This window comes from Haliotis rubra, unplaced genomic scaffold (genome assembly GCF_003918875.1).
Source record: "Haliotis rubra isolate DU_JTF1 unplaced genomic scaffold, ASM391887v1 Scf40, whole genome shotgun sequence".
Classification (NCBI taxonomy): domain Eukaryota; kingdom Metazoa; phylum Mollusca; class Gastropoda; order Lepetellida; family Haliotidae; genus Haliotis; species Haliotis rubra.
The window spans coordinates 423,173-446,827 of record NW_025767080.1 but is presented as its reverse complement, the minus strand read 5'-3'; the positions used below and the strand labels follow the sequence as shown (position 1 = coordinate 446,827).

At 40.3% G+C, this 23,655-nt stretch overlaps 2 protein-coding genes across 8 annotated transcripts in view; one reads left to right on the top strand and one right to left on the bottom strand.

The window, feature by feature from the left end:
- Window positions 1-12,562, top strand: part of LOC124287433 (nephrocystin-1-like) — a 45,774-nt gene extending 33,212 nt beyond the window's left edge. For 2 of the 4 annotated variants that reach the window (XM_046723981.1, XM_046723985.1), the window contains 8 exons: window positions 3,353-3,456; window positions 3,955-4,067; window positions 4,667-4,740; window positions 5,682-5,726; window positions 6,556-6,579; window positions 10,581-10,697; window positions 11,371-11,529; window positions 11,672-12,562. In XM_046723981.1, the coding sequence (XP_046579937.1) occupies window positions 3,353-3,456; window positions 3,955-4,067; window positions 4,667-4,740; window positions 5,682-5,726; window positions 6,556-6,579; window positions 10,581-10,697; window positions 11,371-11,529; window positions 11,672-11,692 (657 nt within the window). In that variant the 3' untranslated portion in view covers window positions 11,693-12,562. The remainder of the gene's footprint in view (window positions 1-3,352; window positions 3,457-3,954; window positions 4,068-4,666; window positions 4,741-5,681; window positions 5,727-6,555; window positions 6,580-10,580; window positions 10,698-11,370; window positions 11,530-11,671) is intronic. The other 2 variants (XM_046723982.1, XM_046723983.1) reach the window with 2 other exon arrangements.
- A 3,470-nt stretch (window positions 12,563-16,032) lies between these two features.
- LOC124287431 (tectonin beta-propeller repeat-containing protein 2-like) overlaps window positions 16,033-23,655 on the bottom strand; it is a 35,179-nt gene continuing 27,556 nt past the window's right edge. For all 4 annotated transcript variants that reach the window (XM_046723978.1, XM_046723979.1, XM_046723980.1 and 1 more), the window contains exons 13-18: window positions 22,132-22,221; window positions 21,137-21,358; window positions 20,617-20,807; window positions 19,836-19,926; window positions 18,902-19,051; window positions 16,033-18,334 (exon numbers count right to left, since the gene is read on the bottom strand). In XM_046723978.1, the coding sequence (XP_046579934.1) occupies window positions 18,171-18,334; window positions 18,902-19,051; window positions 19,836-19,926; window positions 20,617-20,807; window positions 21,137-21,358; window positions 22,132-22,221 (908 nt within the window). In that variant the 3' untranslated portion in view covers window positions 16,033-18,170. The remainder of the gene's footprint in view (window positions 18,335-18,901; window positions 19,052-19,835; window positions 19,927-20,616; window positions 20,808-21,136; window positions 21,359-22,131; window positions 22,222-23,655) is intronic.

Sequence of the window (23,655 nt, the reverse complement as noted above, 5' to 3'; positions counted from 1 at the left end):
AGTAGAGATACTGTACACCCCAGAGTACTGAGATGTGTACATACAGGTAGACAGGTGGATGTGTGTGTGTTGTGTCCTAGCAGCCCTTACAGTAGAGATACTGTACACCCCAGAGTACTGAGATGTGTACATACAGGTAGACAGGTGGATGTATGTGTGTTGTGTCCTAGCAGCCCTTACAGTAGAGATACTTGATACTGTACACCCCAGAGTACTGAGATGTGTACATACAGGTAGACAGGTGGATGTATGTGTGTTGTGTCCTAGCAGCCCTTACAGTAGAAATACTTGATACTGTACACCCCAGAGTACTGAGATGTGTATATACCGGTAGACAGGTAGACAGGTGGATGTGTGTGTGTTGTGTCCTAGCAGCCCTTACAGTAGAGATACTTGATACTGTACACCCCAGAGTACTGAGATGTTCACATACAGGTAGACAGGTGGATGTATGTGTGTTGTGTCCTAGCAGCCCTTACAGTAGAGATACTGTACACCCCAGAGTACTGAGATGTGTATATACAGGTAGACAGGTGGATGTGTGTGTGTTGTGTCCTAGCAGCCCTTACAGTAGAGATACTGTACACCCCACGGTAATGCCATGTATATGTGTACATTCCTATATTTCAGTAGATTGTTCAATGATGACTCATGCTGAACAGACATGTTGCAGATGTATTTGTGACTTGAATATGTTCTTTGGTTTGGTGTAATGTGACTTTGGCAAACTGACTTAGCTTTGCCTTGGATTAAGGCACTGATGGATTACATGCAGTGTATAGTTATAATAACCCATCTTAAATTTGGAAAGTGACCCGGAAATTTATGAATACCAATGTCACTACATAATTGTACTGTCTACACTTGGTAGTTACTTAAACCAGTGTTGTGTTTCTCATGTGCGTGGGAAGTAAGACACCTGATGTTTCACACTAGGATCTGTAAAACCTATAGCAGCATTTCGGGACAAGGGAGAGAGTTTTCTGGGATTACTATAGAGTAAAAAAATTTTTTTTAAATGGCACGACTTCTTATTGTTGGCAGGTATCTCTGATTAGTGCTCGGTGCGAAGCTGTTTTCAGCCATTGATAATCATGTATGAGTAATGATTTTTCAGCTTTTGATAGCATTCAAGAAAATTTGAAAATATTTGCTGTGAATTAGTATGGTGTCGTCAGCATAGACCTGACAGATTGAGTGTCCATGTTTATGTTTGTGTGATGGTGGTGACTGTTAGAATAGTCTTTTATGAGATTACATCGTGGAACGTTTCCTCATGTAGGGTTGACAATGTTGAAATGCTGAAAAACAAACTGCCACCTGCCTCTTTCCTCCAGCCATCAGTATAATCTCGAGTGAGGTTAACATACCATGTTTCAGTGTAGAGTTGTGTGAAATGACTTGATACGGGACTGTGGGTTGTATCATGTAGGCATGTACAGATCAGCCAATAGGTCCAGCCAATCCTTTCATGGGGCTGGTGAACCTGAACTATCCTAACATCTTGTTGCTTCCACTTCTTTAGTATCATTTCTGATAGAGTAGATATGTTTAAAGGGATAACATACAATAGAGATTTCTGTGATCATCCGAGCTCTGGGAATGGATGTTAACCTGTTCATCTGTTCACAGCCTGTGTCAAAACCTTCTGACTTCACACACCTGAGCTTGTCCATTTACAGGAAATTTTGTCTAAATATATTTTTTAATGTTACCTGAGATTACTAGACTGAAATGTGTTTGACTAGACAGAGGCTTTGGACAAGTGGAAATGGCCAGACTGTGTTCAGATGAATGGTGGTCTTGTCTTGGTGGATGGTGGTTGGACATTGGCAAAATAACCATTGCCTATTGTAACTGTTGTTGGTAACTCATGCTTTAGACTAGATCGCTTGATCCCGGACTATACTGCCATACTAATGCATGATGCATGCTAGGTTTATTGAACTAATATATGATTTTAGAAGGTTATTATGTGATTACATTTGTGTTATTGTTTTAAGCAGTTTTTACCATTTACGGTTTAACATTTATTCTATGGTGAAAACTAATGGCTGCCAACGTAGCATGGGCTATCAGGTAATTGTGAAAGATGTGTGTAGGTACCTGAAGTAACTTAGTGTCTTGTATGTAATATACCATGTGTGTTACACTTATGTCATTCACTCTTCCAATCATCACTCTAGACCCTTTCCATCATCACTTCAGACCCTGTCCATCATCACTCTAGACCCTGTCCATCATCACTCTAGACCCTGACCATCATCACTTCAGACCCTGTCCATCATCACTCTAGACCCTGTCCATCATCACTTCAGACCCTGTCCATCATCACTCTAGACCCTGTCCATCATCACTCTAGACCCTGTCCATCATCACTTCAGACCCTGTCCATCATCACTCTAGACCCTGTCTATCATCACTCTAGACCCTGTCCATCATATCTAGACCCTGTCAATCATCACTCTAGACCCTGTCCATCATCACTTCAGACCCTGCCTGTCATCACTCCAGATCCTGCCTGTCATCACACCAGATCCTGCCCTAGATCCTAACCAAATTGTAGATAATGATCCCTATCATCTTCATCATTCCCAGGCGCTCTCGACCGCATGCCCTGATCTGCGCCTTACCCTGTCATATTCCCACTTATCAACCAGTGACCTCACTTTGCACGACCCAGCCCATTCTCTTTCACCATAGGAAACAGACCCCTTGACCTTACCATTCTATACACCACCTTACACCTACTATGCCCACCCTACCCACATCCTATGGCCACCTCATGCTCTCCTTAGCCCCTCCCCACCCACACCTATCTCCCACCTACACTTACACCCATACCTATACCCCACCCATTGACCCTGAATAACCCTACATGTGCCTGGAGTGTCTGTTACAGCAGGCAGCAGTGCCCTTGTGTCCCACCCACACCTATGTATGCCCCACCCACCTACCCTGTATTACCCTACATGTGCCTAGTGTGTCTGTTACAGCTGGCAGCAGTGCCCTTGTGTCCCACCCATACCTATACCCCACCCACTGACCCTGTATTACCCTACATGTGCCTAGTGTGTATGTTACAGCTGGTAGCAGTGCCCTTGTGTCCCACCCAAACCTATACCCCTCCCACTGACCCTGTATTACCCTACATGTGCCTGGTGTGTCTGTTATAGCTGGCAGCAGTGCCCTTGTGTCCCACCAAAACCTAAACCCCTCCCACTGACCCTGTATTACCCTACATGTGCCTGGTGTGTCTGTTACAGCTGGTAGCAGTGCCCTTGTGTCCCACCCATACCTATACCCCACCCACTGACCCTGTATTACCCTACATGTGCCTGGTGTGTCTGTTACAGCTGGCAGCAGTGCCCTTGTGTCCCTCATCGGAGGCAACAAGCAGCCTCGTCTTCAAGTGCGGGTTGCTGTTCCAAAGAATGACCAGAAACAGAATCTCGAGTATGCTTGATGTTGTTTCATGAAATACATTGCAATGTTTAGTGTTTATGACTTATATTTAGTGTCTTTAGCATCAAATTGTTTGCTTGAAATAATCTGTGTAGCATTGACATGTAAATATGGCTTGTCTTATAAAGTTTCATTGAGACTAGTACTTTGTAGGCATGTTTTGTCCCAAAGAAACAGTCCTACGTTAACCATGTAATTGCCGCATCATGTGGCTGTCTAGTTTTATGTTGTAACTGCTTGCAAGGATGGGAAAGCCCGGTTAACTTGATGTGCCTAGTGTCTGCAAGAGTTGTATGATCCCCAGGGAGTTGAGATTGACATCCAATGATGGAGGGAAAAAACCCCAGCGCCTTAAGCATGTACTAGCTGTAAATATCCTATGATAATAATAAAACTAAATAATATATCAACTTGACTGTCTATTATTATTATGTGTCTAGTATTATCATGATTGTGGCATTGTGATGTCACTCTGTCTTCCCTCTCCAGGCAGCTACCTGACACTCTGGTAGGGAACATGGTGCTGGTGCCATTCCACTGCTACTTCCGTCAGCTGTTGGCCGACGCCCTCCTACGAGACAGACTGGACTTGGAGTCTACAGGTAGGACTGCATGGTGTGTCCGAGTTTACCCCAGGACACACAGTGACCAGCACTGACACCTACAGTTATAATGGCAGATAAGAATGACTCTATATAATATTCTACAAACAATAGAAACTCTCTAGACAAAACTACTGTTGGAAACAAGTAAGAGAACACAAAAATATTCCGGAATCAATAAATTGCAAGCTATTTCCCGGAAATTGAACTGAAATATTTATGCTTCCATACACCAAAACAAATACCCACAGAATCTATTCCTGATTTGCTGATCATAGTCGTCAGGGCTTGTGTTGCTGTACTGCAGAGTACAATGCCAATTGATCACAGTGAAGTTAATAACCTGACTGGCTTGACACATGTCATCGTATCTCAATTGCGTAGATCGATGCTCATGCTGTTGATCACTGGATTGTCTTTCCCAGACTTGATTCTTTTCAGACTGGCGTCATATAGTTGGAATATTGCTGAGTCCGGCGTAAAACTGAACTAAACTCACTCACGCACTCACTCCTTGTTGACTTCTATACTTATACTCACTCAGGAATGAGTGTGATGTTGTGAAAATGTGTTCATGTTTGATGTGTTCTGTGTTGTAGAGTTGATCCACAGTCCCACCCTGGCTTCGTTCCCCCGAGTGGCTGACCAACACGACCTGATGAAAGTGTTACGGGTAAGACATGACTCAACTGTTGACGAGATATCTGTACAGTCCTGCTCAGGTGAGCCAAAGATGGGGGACTCCCTGGTTTGTTTCAGACCAAGCAAACCTGTGAATGTTGAAACCCATGCTTGTTGTAAGAGACAAGGATAGGGTGGTCAGACATAGTGATTTGGTTCATACATGTCTTAATGTGAGCCTGTGACATCCATGTTGACATTGGTCAGTAGAAACCCATGCTTATCATTACAGAACAGCTGTCAGACTTTGGGATCTAGTTGATGCATGTCATCATGTCCCAGCTGTGTGGATCGATGAATGGGATATCTGAGAGGACTGTATACAAACAAACAGACCTTGTAGTATTAGGAGTTTGGTTTGCTTGAAGAAGGACAACAGGTTAAAAATCCTCTGAAGCTATTTCTGGTGAAAAGCATAAAAATTTCACCAATTTTTGTCTGCCTAAAAAAGGAGTCTTTCTTGGTCAACTATTAAATGAACACAAACATTTTCGGTCTGCACTATAGAGACAAGTTCAATACCCAGTTGTGATTGTCGATTTTCTTGGAGAGAAGGAAAGTATTCATCCTCTTGTATTTTCAATGAAAAACAGTAAGAAATCCAACCCCCCCCCCTCGCTTCTAGAAAAATGGTTAAACTGTTTTAGATTTAATTACTAGTTTTAAATTCGAATCTGTGATAATCTAGTTATTTTACTGTCCTTCGTTGACAGGTTTTTATTGTTTACCATTGCTTACTATGCATAAAATTAATTGTTCTCGTCACGATATGGCTGAAATATTGCCGACGTGACGTTAAATCTTAACTCACTCACTCACTCTAGAAAAATGTGTCTGGGTAACAATTATTGTTTTGGTGGTACTTACACTCCAAATATGTACTAATGGCAAGTATCTACAACACAAATGCAAGGTGATGTTTTTTGTTTGTAGGAAACATGGGTGGAGAGAATGAAGACAGTGAAGAGAGTTGAGCGGGGTAAGCAGAAAGTCGGTGCTAAAAACATTTGGATCTGCTAGCCTAAATTCCTTCTCAGCATCTTTTCAGTTGAATTATCATGTAGAAACTTATTACCAGAGCTTACAAGAACTTACTTGACCTCATAGATCAGTACGTCACAGATTGAAATGAAACCAGCAAGGATTGTGGATAAGAATATAGGTGTGGTGGTCAGACTAGGTGACTTGGCTGAACACATGTCATCATGTAACATCCTAAATGTATGGCTCAAAGTTTATGATGTCAGTGTAGTGATTATTTACAGACTGCTGTCCAAATAGCTGGAATATTGCTGAGTTTGAAGTTGGACAGCAAATTGCTATTGTGTACCAGTCTTATAATCATGATATGTATTGAAACATGACTAAGTGTGAAGTGTTTAGAGAGATAGCTCACCACTGCACAGGGATGTGTTGACAAGGAAGAAAGAAAGATCCCAAACATGGAGAGGTGTTTCAACAATCCTATGTAATATGATTCTTAGAAGAGAGAATTTCTGAGAAAAGACATGTAAACAAACTCTAAATGAGCCATTTTGTGCACAATATTGATTCATTTATGATTTTGACTTGTTTTTAATTCATCCATCATGTTTTAGAATTCTTCTGTTTCATTTTCTTTGTAGATAATCATTTTCAATTAGCTATATTTAAGCTTTCAAGCATGAGCACTTCCATAGAAAATATGTTAAGTTCTTTTCACATTAATCTTCATCTCTTTAAATGCATTGTTTTTCTGACCAGTTTTGAAAATAGTTATTGCTCAAGTAAAGTTTTATTTCAGTTTTTTAATAAATTTAAATTTCAGTTTAGTTGGTCAAACAGCAACCTGGTAACTATTGGAATTATTTCACTGTATACATGTATCTGACTTTTATGATGATCACTAGCTTACAAGCATCTCTCTAAACCTGTGCAACTAGCCAATGTCCTTTAACCTTATAAGGAATGCAATGGAATCCAGGCAGATGCTGAGACGGCAGAGTTAATTCCCCTCATAGTGGTAGAACCTGTCAATATAACCCTATAGGAGTGTATCCTGTAGACAGCTTCTCAGTCTAATGTTTCAAAGGTGTTTGTAATTTTTGTTGTGTTGCATAGAGCCCTTAAAGATGACATAATTAGTGAGAAGCTTTGTGGGATGTCACACTTACAGAGCTAAACACAACAGATCGTAAATGCTTGTTGACCATACAGTTGTCAGATCATAACTAATCAGGTAGTGACACAACAGTGTTTTGAGATTGTCTTTCATGCAGATCACAGATTGAAGCACTCACAAAGAAGAGCTTATGTTGGACTAACACCTGAAAGTGCTTACCTAGTAACCTAGGTTCTGCATAGAGCATTGTCTACCAGTTGCTAGGTTACCAGGGCAATATTATGTTATAAATTGCTTGACACCAGTATTTCTACTAATTGCTGATCAGCAACACCACATATACTTACACAGTAAGCTATGATAAAACACTGTTGACAATGATAGGTTGTGTATTTCTATACCTCTCCGAAGGAACATCTCCATGCTACCACCTGGAGGAGAGCACAAGATGGTTTAATCCCTGGCTGCATCGTACAAATATAGGTTAAAAGCTGGTATTACTCTGCCTGGCATTAGGAGGTAAAACGAGAACTGGTTGGTCCAACTCAGTATGATATGTGTGGGTGCCCATGGTATGGTAACTCAGTTGTCTAGTGCTATAATTAACACCGACCAGGACTTGCACAGTTAGATACACACACACAAGCTTGTACACCACTATTAAAGTACAATCCTCTGGAACACAACCTTTTCACCTCATCTCTTTGACCATGTGCTACAAGTTCCATGTCTTCAAGGTGTAGAGAATTTTAAGATCAGGCAAACATCCATCTATCTTGGACAAGGTAGGCCAGCCATCAAATGCTAATAACAAATGGCAAATGTGAAACCATATCTGTGAATATATGTACAGTAGAACACGGATATAACGAACACGGATATAGCGTACAAACGGATATAGCGAACAAATTTAAAAGTCCCGTCAACAGTCCTTTATAATATCATTAAAATTATACGCGAATAACGAACTCGTGAGTAGCGAATTAACGGCTATAGCGAACTGATTTACTACCCCCAAGCCCAACTAACGACGTGATTAGCGAACTCACTCAGTGTCAGCTCAGTGTCAGCTCAGCCACTTAGCGGTATACATCAACCTTGTTGGCGGCGAATCAACATTGTTCGATGGTCATTAACGTGTTTATCAAAACAGATGTCTGTGATGCAGTCGACAAAATGAAGTCTGCAAGACGTGGTGTGCAGACCAAAATTGTGGACTTTGTTAAACGTAATTAAGTTATATACATGTATTGTTGAGATTGTTGTGATTGTTAAACATGTTCTAGCTAATGTCTGTGAATGATAAATTCAGAATTTTTATGTTATGTCAATGTACATGTACAAGAATAAATATTTGTAGCCTCAGCGTATACGTGTCTCTACATCTCTACAATCCAAGATGGCGGTCAAATGTGAATAACGAACACCGGATATAGCGAACTAAATTTCGTGGTCCCTTGGAGTTCGTTATATCCGTGTTCTACTGTATTGACTTTATGAATATCAAAATCAAAAGTCACTGTTTGTAGCACTTGTGAGACATACATGACCTACAGCTGGGATCATACAATGTCATTCACTGATAAGTTGATTCTGATAAAAGTATGTCAAGTTCACTATCATTAGTGTGGGATTGTTTTCACCATCTGCTTCGAGGTCTTATTCAGAAAAACTAGATGGCATCTTATCAGAGGGCAGATTATCTGTAATGGCTTCAGATAAAACATGTCTTAAAACTTGTCAAAGACTTGTCAAAGAAATGATACTTAATGGACCAGTGCACATAGGTGGGTGAGAGTTGCTGTGGGAGGTGATGGAGACAGGGAGGTTGATGTGAGGCTGATGATGAGGTGAATGATGTAGGTGAGAGTTGCTGTGGGAGGTGATGGAGACAGGGAGGTTGATGTGAGGTTGATGATAGGTGAATGATGTAGGATAAGTGCTTCTGAAGAAGTGAAATACAGTCAGACACGTCTTGGAGCTCTCCGTCGCCTCGGTAATATGTTAACAGAAATAATTGCTACTGGCTCATCCAAATATCTAATGCCATGTATATTTCACAGAGGGTATATGGTAGCAGCACTAACATGTGCATGGGCTGCATGTACAATAGTATCATATATCAGTAAAAGCCTTACTAGAGTAAAACTCTGCATGCATAGTTGTGGGATCTTGACGGGGAAATGTGACAGGAACCAATTAAGGAATTTTGGATGTTTACTAAGACGGACCAATGAAACTTCTATACCACACAGCTGGTCCAGACAAATATATCTTGTTTTACAAAATTCTATTCATCGAAGAGGAACAAGAAATTATTTGTAAATCACAAAATTATTTTGCTCTTGTCCTTTTCATATGTGGAAACTGAGGGAATAAATTACTGAAGAATAATTTATTAATATATTATGTGCATTATATATCCTTTATATTTTTGTGGATCAAGGTTATAATACTAGAAAACCTGGGAAATTGAAAAAACATAGCTGTTCTAAAATAACATTTCCAGGCATTTTATCTTTCATTTATCATTATCGTCATTTTTGTGCTTCGAGTCTTGTCTTCTGATTTCTCATTCATATTTTCTGTGTTATTTTCTCCTTCAGAAAGAGGTAAGTGTGGTCACCACTGGTCAAGTGTTTGTTATACATTGCAATGAAACTGACATTTGTTTTGTGTTGTCATTGCTAACATTGTTCAGATTCCACACTGCACTTTTATCTCACTGATTTTATACTGAGCGTACTGATGGTACCTTTGGCCACCTGTGTTTCAGAGTACCACTGTCAGTGTGTAAGCAACCAATGCTTGTTACATAAAGCTGTGTACTGATTCAGTCGGTCAGGCTTGGTGACTTGGTTCAACTGGTTAGCATGTGAACATACCTAGATAACATGATCATGGTTCATAATATCAATCACTGGATTTTCAGGGGAGGACGTGATTATTTACATTGTATTGTCAAAGTCTATAGTTAAGCTAATGATTAGAACACTGTGGACAAGTGTACACTCAGATCACACTGTTTTTGCTAACAATATTTAGAGAAGCACAGTGCGTTGAAGGTGGGACACCCAGCAGTCTAAGGTGTTGCAGTTGACATGCAGAGTTGCATCCCTTACATGTGCAAGGATCCTGTGTTTGAATCCCAGATTAACCAGTTCATGATCCTTGGTTTGTCTGCACTATACCATGTGCTTGTTGATCTAACCATATATGGACATATCCTCAAGCCAAACTCTCTCTACCTCAAGTCGTCTCTGTAGTCACAGTTCAGTATTTCAGGGGTGAGTAGTCTAACAACACAACCCCCCCTGGCCCTGGACTGGCAACTTATACACCAAGTCAAGTCAATTTAGATTTAAGAGGTTTTGAGCTCTCATTAATCTGAGAAATTGCTAATTTAAATAACTTTACTGTATATAAACCACCCTATTAGGCAATGCTATTTGATTTGATTGATTTTTGGAATGTGCAAAAAAGTCAGATCTCAAAAGTTTTCTTTTCTTCAGACTTTTTAAAGTTCAAATTGCCATTTTAATTCAAACTGTGGTTCATACACAAGGTTAATCTACCAAACAATGGTAAAAGCGGGTTAAACATAGTGACATCATTACCTGACAGATGACTTTCTGTTTCTTTCGCCTTTAAGCATAAACCAGAAAGAAAGCTTGGCCTGAGTACTGACGGTGTGATAACTCAACTGCTAACCCATGCTGTCTGTGTTTCAGAGGGACGATGAGTTCATGAAGGACACATTTAAACAGGTGTTCATCGAGTCTGTGTACCCGCTGGTCAACATCGCCACACTACCTCACTACGTCACAGGCGACACAGACATAGAAGAGGTACATGCCAAGTAGTTCAGTCATTTATGAGGTTATTACTCAGATCACAAATTGGTGGTTGACACCTTCAGCAAGTATTCTGATCACTGGAACATTACTCAAGCATGTGTAAGTGTACGTTCACTGAAAGGAGAACACACACCATTTCCCAGACACCTTCATGTTATGTTATGATCTAGGCATAGTTTCTTGGTCTGTATTTGCCTGTTCATATAGTGCTTGGGAACCGTTCATAATTTATGGCTAGTGAGGGGTGATGGTGATTTTAAGGGGGTTTCACCCATTTTGTTCTGGGGGGGGTCATCAATTTTGTACATAAAAATATTTATAAAGTATGCTTAAATTATGTGTGTGGGGGTGCATTTGAGTTTTTACATGGCATTCAGGGGTGGGGGTCAGCAATTTTGTTCATAAAAATATTTAAAAAGTATACTTAAAAATTATGGAAAGGGGTTGGGGGGCATTAATTTTTTACTTGGCATGCAGATTTAGGGGGTCACTTACTTCATACATAAATTTGGTGGGAGGGGCATTCACATTATACATGCTTCTCCATAAAAAATTATCATCACCTCCCCCTGGCCATACATTATGAACAGTCCCATAGTGCTATATGTATTTACAAGTGATCATTGTGGCCTTACTGGAAGTCTCTATTCTCTCCAAACACTAGGCCCGCCATACTGAGATAGACAAGTTCAGGAGACAGAAGTTGGAGCGGAAGTCTGCTATGGCTGCGCTGCTCTCCTCAGACATTGTCTTCACCCCCTTCAACCTCCAGGAGGTGGCCTTCAACGTCATCGGCCCACACTGTCTCCCCAGAAACACACATGTAAGTACAGATTGTCACATCATCTATACCCCCTTCGAGGGAGTACTTTGTGTCATAATGAGAGGCTGGTTTGATAGAATGGAAATACTCACCCAGTCCTATACAATTTGTATTAAGTATTTGTGTTGGTCTGGTGTTTCAGATGACCGCTGTAGAAGGTTGACCCCCCTTTCCTACAAACCTACCAGCAACTGCCATGTGCCTCATCACTTTCACCACCCTTTCACTCAGTAATCTGTTCAGTCCTCTACGCCAGCAGCACGTCCTGAAATATTACTTATTGATGAGACTGATTCAGTTGTGATCGAAGATGAGTTCCATTGTTATCAGTAGACAGACTGAGTTCAATGTGCTTTCAAAAGAAGAAAAAGTGTATTTGTAATGTGATGTGTTCCACATACGAAGCTCCAAGCATCACACCATTATTACCCCAGCCAGTGGATCAGTGGGTCTCTCAGACCAATAGGGAGTATACAACCCTATCTGCCCTTGAGGCACTAGACCACATTACCATCTCCTCCTACCGGGTGCCCACTTGCTGCTAGATGAACACTGTAAGGCTTGTGTGACTGTTTGTAGAGGTTGTAATGGTTGTAATCTTTTTTAGAAGTATGTCTGTATTTGGCTGAATAAAAAAATGGCTAAAATTTCTCAATCTCTTCACATATTTTGCCATTTTGTTCCCTGAGAAGGGCAGGTAACTCCCTCTATACTAGCCAAAAGATCCAGGTAATTGAGTTAAAGGGAAGAAGCATTATACTTCTTTCTATATCCTAAATATAGATTCATCTATAAATTTAGAATTCAGTTTTTGCAGCGGAGAACATATCCATGTTTTAGTTCAGATCACCGACTGATATTACATGTTTCTGTATGGTGACTCCATTTCAATATTTTCGATATTTTGTGATATTTTCATTTATTGTTGCTTCATGTTGTCAGATATGTAGATCCGTCCATTGTATCTTTTATATTTATTTTTATGAAAATATGGACAGAACATTTGTATATAATAAAGATCATCTTTGCTATATGATTTTGTTTTAGAATCTGTGTCAGTCTGCTATTTCATGTTATCATGTTCGAAGATATGCAGGGTATTATGCCTCTGTAATGTCACACGTTTTAGTGAAAACACGCAACACTAATTATTTCATACCACTGTCCGGCTGTAGCATATCAAGAACACGTCTGCCTTTATTGTTTTCCATTCAGAACTGCCTTTTTCATTTCATTTATGAGATACAGAAATAAGATATGCTTTTCTACTTGCTTCTCCCGCAAGTATGGAAAAATAGAGCATCTCCACTGGCTGATCAGAAAGTTGTGATTGGTTCACTGATGTGACCTTGTCTCAGTCACAGACCGATATATAAAATCATATTAAATGATTGGATTATGATGTTTTACATCTGTGGGTATCCATGCAGTATATATTTGTTTCTAGCAAGACAAGAACCAGAAACATGTCAATAAAACAGAATTAATAATTTATTCCTGCCATAATAAAAATATACAACTGTAAGCATTAAAGCAGATAACATCAGCCAGCTGGCAGAGCAAGTCATAAATCACAGATAAACAATCACAGAACATTGTCACACAGTAACAGTCATGACCATCGGCAGGCTCTTGTTACGTATATCACGGTAAACCTAGGGGCACAGGACTAACCTTAACATCATCCTCTGGCTATCACTATCAGGGTTGTGCTTGTCATTAGTTATCTGCAACAAATCCACCACCACCAACAGATCAGACAATCCCCAAACACTAAGGCTTCTGACGCTGTGTCAGTATTGGGAATCAGTCTCATGTAGATACACTCCCAAGTTCCCAACTGACTCTATACCATGGAACTCGGTCAGGAGATGTTTTGCAACACTTAGTAACACTAGTTGCACCTAAGGACAGATGACTCTTACAACCAGATATGGTCACATCCAGAAACAGAACATACAGACTGCCTGTTTCTTGATTATGATTGTTTAAGAATTACACATGAATGATAAAATACACATGTCAATTCAAATGTTTTCAACTGCATATGAATTTCATGATAAAAACAGAACGATGTACAAAATGTTGGAAATGGCAGTTTTGCGTTTGCCAATAACTCAGTTTCATGACGTAAGGAAATGGTATTTTTACAAGTTGGAAAGCATTTCTTGTAATGTAACCTCTGCAAAAAGGATGAACACATGATAAATAAAATGATGTTTAACCAAAACACTTGGAACATTCAAGCTGTTGAAATGGAAGCCACATTCCAACATTTTGTGAAGTAATCACTAAAATACATCCAATCTGGAATAGTGTAACTCAACAACAACATGAAGCTGCTGGGGACGAGTTGAAGTAATCACTTAAATACATCCAATCTGGAATAGTGTAACTCAACAACAACATGAAGCTGCTGGGGACGAGTTGAAGTAATCACTTAAATACATCCAATCTGGAATAGTGTAACTCAACAACAACATGAAGCTGCTGGGGACGAGTTGAAGTAATCACTTAAATACATCCAATCTGGAATAGTGTAACTCAACAACAACATGAAGCTGCTGGGGACGAGTTGAAGTAATCACTTAAATACATCCAATCTGGAATAGTGTAACTCAACAACAACACGAAGCTGCTGGGGACGAGTTCTGACCGGGATCATTGTGGGACAACATTGCATGTAGTTATACCAAGAGTACAGTACAATACACAATACAGGTGTGGTAACAATATTGGTAACTCTACAGCACCGCAGTTACTGCAATATTATTCATTTTGATATTACGGTCAACTGAAGTGCATTACTATGTACAATGCATGCTCAAAGTGCACAAGGAATCTTGAAAGGCATTCAGGAATAGATGCATTTTCAGGCCAGATTTGAACAGTGGAATGCTAGTCTCAATTGTGGAGGGAGATTCCATTCAGTTCAGACAATAAAGGTCAAATAAGGACAAACTTTATGGATGAACAACTTCTATATTCGGATGATGCGATGTTTTGATACAGGTTCTTGCAAGTACTCACCAATATTCACCAACTTCTACATATGCCACTCAAAGAAATAAAGGTCAAGGGCAGAAACCCATTCTCGATTATTCACTGCATTATACCTGTTCTGATACATACCCTACTTCATGGTAGTTTTGTGCAGGAAGTAACATCATCATTCCCATCTCAGAGTTGCTCAGCAGGGTAAAATGGCAATCTTTGAACCATGCCTTTCTCAATGAAGCTATGGACGTGAATGTGTGCAGGGTATTTTCATCATACAATAGCAGGAACAAAGCAAGCCTGGGTATTAAAGGACTTAAATACTGAAGTGACATGGTGTCTTGATATGGTTGGATTACAGTATATCTGGTTTACACCGTGTGATATTTCAAATGGTGTCTAAAACAAATCTATAAATATTTCATATATAGGGAGAGTTCTCAGTATATTAGGATTATTCTAGGCCTGGGATAATGTCAAAACTAAAATGGCAGGATAACAAAGTTTCATATACAAAACTAAACAAAGGTAAGTTTTTGTGCATGGTCTTCAGTATCTTCAGTAACAAGGTAACAGAACCACATCTATGGTACACAGGAAAAGCATTGACGTTATAAACATACATCTATCTCAGCAGTTTTTGATGAAATTACAGTTTCAAGTATGAGACCCATATTAATGGAGGCTCTGTTAAGTTTAAAATAACATGTTCAGAAAGTGGTATTTCAGCAGATGAACAATGCCATGGTAACACGCACACATTATATATATAATATATACAAACACATTCAGACATGGATATGTTGATATATCACAGTAACTGAGATAACAAATCAAAACTGACAAGTAAGCTCACCTGCAACCAGATCCATGAAGCTAGGATCAACACACAGTGACCTAGAACACAGTACATTAATGCAATCCTGTCATGCACTACCATTTTGTAAATCATCAATTTAACCTCAACCTCACATGTAGCAATACCAGAAGAGTTGTCATGACACCGACACCACCACCATTGGTCAGTACTAGAAGAGTTGTCTTCCCACCACTAGCGCCTGGAGTTGTCTTCCCACCACTAGCACCTGGAGTTGTCTCCCCATTAACACTAGGCACTCTCCATGAGCATGTCCTTGAAATTACCCCTCTAATCCTTAATGTAGTGACATTAATTTTTCTATGTGTATTTTTAGGAAAACATCATTATAGTGAACTGGGAAAAGGTTTGTGACTGAATCACTAATAAAATATTTTACCAAGGGGGGAAAGTAGTTGTTGTCACGACAGTTGTACAGATATGATCAGGTGGTTGTAGCTGCCCAGCATAGCGTGGGGAGCTGTAACTGGTGGCAGTCATAATACAGAGAGCTTTGTGAACTGGTCATCAATAAGAGGAGCTTGACCACCTATATCTGGCAGGATCAGGAGAGTTGTCTCCCCACAACCACCTATATCTGGCAGGATCAGGAGAGTTGTCTCCCCAAAACCTATATTCTGGCAGTATTGTCAATTACAATGAATAAGGCCACTTCAGTCTTTAGATAGTTACATTGTCTTATGTCAAAGGGTATCGCGAAGAATTAAAACCTATCTTCAACAGTCCATATATTTTAGCAAGGTCTATATATAATCTACAGAGAAATAATGTAAAGATAACAAGATCACATGTACATGGCAGCCAGCATGTCAACTGGCCTTTTAAACAAACTACTATGCAGAAGGAAAACTCAAGTATATAAACAAATCATTTGTAAATCGAAATGAATCGTGAGACTATTGCACTGCTTTATCCAAATTTAACCTGATAACTCAATTTTCTATCAACAAACATCTCAGCAATATATTACCTTCCACCACATAACATTATAACATAAATCAGATATACAAAAACAAATATACATAACAACTCCAAGTGCTTGAAATAACTACAGCTCATTAAACATACACATGTGTATGCACAGAACTGCTCCTTATAATGCTCTCAAAACATACAACCACCTATAAATGCCCTCTAAGTATGCTCTTACCCGTGGAGTGTCAAATGTGAAGATGAGCAATTACAGAAGAGCTTGATAAAGATCACATGGCAAGTGGAAAGGTTTTATCCCAGTAGCTTCAAATTCTATCCTATTCAGTATATATGTTATTGAAGAATTCCACCCCATGTACCTTGAGAGGCTTGGAATCAACATTACCTATAAATAATGGTCCACACTGTCATATGATAATCCTGGCTGGGTATATAATATATAGATAATGTATCTGGACAAGTTTTTTTATATAACTATTCATCCATAAGTATGGATGTACAGTAAACGCCATTGTTCAATACTAACCACTAATATGTTCTGTTAGTCTCCGAGGAGTCATCATGAGCTATTTGACTAACTGAAATCAGTGAGTATGTCTTATGCCACTTTTTTGCAATGTTCCAACATTGTCATGATGGGCAGCACCAGAAATGGGTTTCACATATTTATTTACACACCTTATGTGGGAAATTGAACCTGGGTCTCCTGGGAAAAGCAAACACATTCACCACTATCCTACTGTCCTTTGACCAATTGAAATATCAAGTATCAATGAAAGTTTGATTCCATACAGAAATTATGTAGAATTGTTTTCAAAATCCATGGACGACTAGTCCATGTCAAGAAGATGGCCAAAGAAAAGTGCCATTTCTTTATATTCTTGAGACAGGATTTGCAAATGCTCACATATATACTCATACATAATTATTTACAAATTGTAGAAATATTGTGATCTAGAAAAGATGAAAAAGCCTTTGTAGTTAGCATGTCCAATACACTGAAAGCTTTACTCAACAACTTGGATAGACATCAACTTTGTAAAGGCATATAATGAGTATTGTCAGAAGGCATCTTCTCTTCCCAGGGACACTGACATGTGGATGTCTATTGCCATGGCGTGCTTGCTGGATTATAAAGAATCTACGTCTAATATTCAATACATAAAGCCTCAACATCTAAAGATTGAAATACATAGATTCAACTAAAAACATTCAATACATAATGAGGAACTTGGTATCACATGAATCACCGGCTGTGTATTGTAACAACTGCTTGTCTCAGTTAGTTAAGTGATGATCAATTAATCTCATCGTTCTCCGACCAATCCTTCACCAACAGTTTACGGTGAGACAAAGTCAATGTACTGGAATTCTTTACCACTGTAGTCATCTTCTTATCAGGCTCTGAGCCTGGGTCCCATTTAACATAGAATAGAGTCAGGTCAGTTTAAAGTTTCGCTATATGAGTGGAGTCTGTAAATAACCTAGCCATGGCCAGACAATCTGGTGACTGACATCAGGATGACTCGATCTACTCAACTGGGACACGATGACATGCATCACCCAAACCAGCGAGCCAGACATTATGTTAACGTTCCCGTTGGTTGCCTCTTTGGCTTTTATGAAATCCAGTCAGGGTTCTACAGCCATACCAACTTGGGACCTCCCAGGTAAAGAATCAAACACGGATCTTGTGGAAACACGAACACATTAGCCACTGTACCACCCACCACCGTCAGCTAAACAAAGACTTGACATGAGACAGTAACAGTAAATCTGAGGGTAACCCTTTATCCCTGGTCTGTGTATAGGTGCAAAGGTGTAAGGGGGTGGTTTACACCAGCTCCCATTCCCCTTCCCCCTCCCCCTCACTACCCCCAGACAATGTTCGGTGTAGCAGGGGGTCGTTAGATATCTGCCGACGCTGGAAGTACTTGGTGCGACACTGGAGCAGGTGCCCCTCCCGACTGATTGCCCATAGGTCATCTGTTGGAGATGCTGCAATGGCAAGGATGTCATGAATGAGTGCGAACACTGATGATGACAAAACTTGTGACAAAGGGGTTGCCCATGCACATATCTTGAAGTGCTGAATTTAAAACCTCCTTCCTTTCTTATCTTTACAAGATTTATTGTGCAAAATATTCCATGTAATTTTGTATATCTATAACAATATGTTCATTAGGCTGTCTTCTGATACTGATCTCAATTCAGTCAATCATCAATAGAGCTGAGAGCTATTTACAAGTATTCACATAAGCAATTGAACTTGTGGTCTAAAGTTTAACATGTCATATTTACTTGAACAAAGCATCATTTTCTTTACCATTGTATCCTCATGAGTAAGATGAGAACAGCATTATTCACAAACCTCTACTATTCCATCAGTTCTAATAACCTCTACTAACCCTTAATCTCTATTCATCTCTGCTATTCCATCAGTTTATATCACCTGTACTAATCTATCAGTTCCAATCACTTCTACTAATACAATCAGTTCTATTCACCCCTACTTATCCATCAGCTCTAATCACTTCTACCCACTGATCTGTTCTATTCGCCTACCTGACAGATGTGCGAAGACCCCAGGGACTTTCTTCCAGTAGTTGCCACACGGGTTGTCCCGGGAGATGCCGTAGCGGTAGAGGACCTCTCCGTGGGGGTTGAGGGCCCAAACCCCCGTCTTTGTCACGGTCAGCTCAGTAATCTGGGTACCTACAGACCATCACACAGCAAGGCATTAGGAGGGATCATCCATGGGTCCGCTCAGTTACGTCAGGAGGCATGGGTGTCCCAGTAATCTAAGGCACTAACATTTCCTGTACATTTGCATCCTTTGAGCATGTTAGAAATCAATGATCGTGTTCGAACCCAGCTGGCTGTGGACATGTTCCTGGGTTTGTCAAAACTTGGGGTGGGTATTGCAGAGAATTTTCATATTGCGATATATTGCAATGCGAAAGCATATATTGCGATATGTATTGCAATATATTGCAAAAATGCTTTTCTAACAAAAAGCTATTTATAATCGAGTTAAAGCTTGGTTTACAAAGCAAAAACACAACAAAATCACTATGCTTGATTAAGTGATTAAGCTTTAATAAAACTTTTAATCATGACAAAATAAATAATATTTGGCACAAGTGAAGCAGGGAAAAGAACAATTTAACATCAACACAGTGGTTACTAGTTTGAACTAGTTTCTCCACTCTCAAAAATAAAACCCTGAGATTTTAGACAGCAACTTGACCTGGTCAGGCCATATCAGAAATCACTGGTCAATAATGAGTAAATATTTAAAACATGGGATCAGATCCAAAACATAATGATTGCGAAACACTTGAGCAACAATTAAGAACACAACTTCAAACCAAATTTAACTTGACTTCCGGTGTGAGAAACGGAAATATCCGAAGATTTCCGAGTGTTACAAAGTTTTCCGAATGCATGTCAAAATACCGGTTTTCGATCAGCGTATCGTACAGCAATATTGATTTACCTGGAACATGTACCCACTCTCGGCCAATTGGCATCCGATCTGTAATTCCCTGTCTCACATAACCAAGACGACGGTTGTCAATTGCCCATACCTGTTGATAAAATCAGCTTTTTTGAAAATTTACAGGTTACAAGGTTACAGAATACACCATTTCCAGTAAACTTATTTTCAATGCAAAATAATGATGACAATTGTTCATCTGCATCCAGTTGACCTTGGGGTAATTATAGATGTGTGAAACATGTCATTGCAGTTGACCTTGGGGTAATTATAGATGTGTGAAACATGTCATTCCATGACCTTGGTGTATCCTTGACTTCTGCAAACCTAAGGTCAATGTGGCAACCACAGTCAAACTGTAAAAGCCAGTGGTTTCAAATCAGCATAAAGTACTAGTTAAGAACACCCTCAAATACTGTTTATATACACTGTCAATACAGAAGCTATAATTCATTTTCGTAAGCACTTTTAACTTAAATACAATCTTGGCTCATAAGGACTGATCAAATGTAACTAACATTGTACCTGTTTTGTTAGCTCACTTCATGTTTTGTTGCTTAGGGATTGATGAAAGGAAAATTCATCCAGAAATGTCTTCAGATAATGCAAACCGAAAGAAACATTTCCAAGATCCAATCACCTTTCCCAAATTTGCTGTGATCTTTTATCAGCCAGCAATACACTTCACATGGCTTCCAGAAATCTAACCCTTCATCACTTCAGGCTCTCCCTCCCACATTCACAGCGGCCATATCCCAACTCACTCACTCACTCAACTCACCATCCACTCCAGCGGCCCCGTGACGACCTGGGTGAAGGTGATCTCGGAGAAGGAGTCGATGGGGAGCCAGGCAGGACTCAGCTGCTGGTCTGTTGGAGCCTTGGCGCCGATACGCTGGTACACCCAACCATTGCAGTCCACGGTCCACACGTACTGACTGTTGCAGCTGACGTGTATCAGCTGGGAGTCACCTGGAGCAGTCGATGAGATGCACGTTAGGTGGGTGGGGACAGGGAATGGGATGCTAGGGGCACTTCACTTCACAATATAAAAACTGAAAGTGGTTAGAGCTGCTGTAGATATTCTATAGGTAGAGCTATCCTACATGGTCTGACAAAACACTCATTTATTAACCATTGGGAAAGAAAATGACATAAAATTGGTATGTGCATAAGTGCAAATGTCACTTCATGTGCACGAGTGTAATGTTTCCATCATTTGGATCATTGTACATAAACATGAACTTGAAGAGGTAAATATCCACAGACATTAAGTTCCTACACAAGATTCCAGGCCCTACCTAGCTGTGACAGGTCCAGCTCTGCCCACGTGGCCCCCTGGGGACAGTAGGGGCCCATCCCAGCCCTCACCCACACATTGCCATCGTTGTCCAGTCCCCACACAGCAATAGGTCCGGCATGCATGGACTTGAACATTGGTGACGGAGAAATGAGTGTGGCTTTCCTGGTGTTGGCAGGGAACACATACAGCTCCTGGTTTGGCTGCTGGGCCCATACCAGGCCTGGAAGAAGATGTTAGTTGCAAGATAAATGACATACTGTATGTTATATCATTGTGATGAGGGTTATACAGGGTTTTAATTTGTGTGTGTTAATTTTTATCCACCGAGCCTCCCTAACGAGGGACACATAAAATTCTGAATTCCCCGAATCATAATGCTACAACAACTGTATCTTACCAAATGTTTAAATCTCTCATAATGTAAATATAACATTAAAGCAAACTCAATCAGATATTTTACTAACATAGTACTGACTAGTCGATCTGAACCACTGGTTCACGGTTCACTGACTGCCGTGGATGCATACTTTTTCCATGGGGCGGTGTATAAATAATTTATTCTCCCTTGCAATGATTTATACCCTGCTTGGGCGGTGACTGTCTGTGCACTGGGCATACATGATCATTTGTTCAAGGTCACGTTAACCAATCAGAGATGCAGATTCTTACATGAGGTAGGATAATAGAACATATCTATTGGAATAACAAGTGATAAAGTGACTCGAGTGTTATCAGTATTACAGAAATGCTGTCTAATGGATGATGATGTCACAAAATATACTAAAGGACGTTATCGACTGCGGCACATTACTATTGAAATTGGGTGCCCATATTTCTCAACTGATCAGAGTCCCAGTGTAAAAAATGGTGTACTATTCTGCAAACCATTTCATTAGGAAAGTTCAGGTGTCAGTTGGGACTCCTTCACTGTACAATGAGATACAACAAACACAAACAGACAAACTGGCCACATGAAGCCTTACGAGGACCTACCCCAGTCTAGATCCGCCACATTTGCAGACACAGTCTTCCATGTGGCACTGGCAACCATGCCAAGTGGGTGGGCATCTTCCCATCTGTAGCCTGCAACACAGCATCAGCATACAGTGAAAACACTTGGCAAATAACCAATTATTATCCATAGGTTTCAAAGTACAGTAGAACATGGATATAACGAACTCCAAGGACCAAGAAATTTAATTCGCTATATCCGTTGATCGTTATACACATTTAACCGCCATCTTGGATTGTAGAGATGTAGAGACATGTATATGCTGAGGCTACAAATCTTTATTCTTGTACATTGACATAACATTAAAATTCTGAATTTATCATTCACTGACATTAGCTAGAACATGTTTAACAATCACAACAATCTCAACAATACATTGTATATAACTTAACTGCGTTTAACAATAGAATAGATTCGTGATTCTTAATAATGGAACTGAGAGTGGATTTTGGAATGCCAAAGTCGAAAGCGATGTTTTTCTTACCTGTCCTACAGACATGGAGGATGTTCTTGTACCCACCCTACAGACATGGAGGATGTTCTTGTACTCACCCTGCAGACATGGAGGATGTTCTTGTACTCACCCTGCAGACATGGAGGATGTTCTTGTACCTACCCTTCAGACATGGAGGATGTTCTTGTACCCACCCTACAGACATGGAGGATGTTCTTGTACCTACCCTTCAGACATGGAGGATGTTCTTGTACCCACCCTACAGACATGGAGGATGTTCTTGTACTCACCCTGCAGACATGGAGGATGTTCTTGTACCTACCCTTCCCTTCAGACATGGAGGATGTTCTTGTACCCACCCTACAGACATGGAGGATGTTCTTGTACTCACCCTACAGACATGGAGGATGTTCTTGTACCTCACCCTGCAGACATGGAGGATGTTCTTGTACCCACCCTACAGACATGGAGGATGTTCTTGTACCCACCCTACAGACATGGAGGATGTTCTTGTACCCACCCTACAGACATGGAGGATGGTCTTGTACCCACAGACATGGAGGATGTTCTTGTACACCTTACAGACATGGAGGATGTTCTTGTACCCACCCTACAGACATGGAGGATGTTCTTGTACCCACCCTACAGACATGGAGGATGTTCTTGTACCCACCCTACAGACATGGAGGATGTTCTTGTACCCACCCTACAGACATGGAGGATGTTCTTGTACCTACCCTACAGACATGGAGGATGTTCTTGTACTCACCCTACAGACATGGAGGATGTTCTTCTACCTACCCTACAGACATGGAGGATGTTCTTGTACTCACCCTACAGACATGGAGGATGTTCTTCTACCCACCCTACAGACATGGAGGATGTTCTTGTACTCACCCTACAGACATGGAGGATGTTCTTGTACTCACCCTACAGACATGGAGGATGTTCTTCTACCTACCCTACAGACATGGAGGATGTTCTTGTACTCACCCTACAGACATTGAGGATGTTCTTCTACCTACCCTACAGACATGGAGGATGTTCTTGT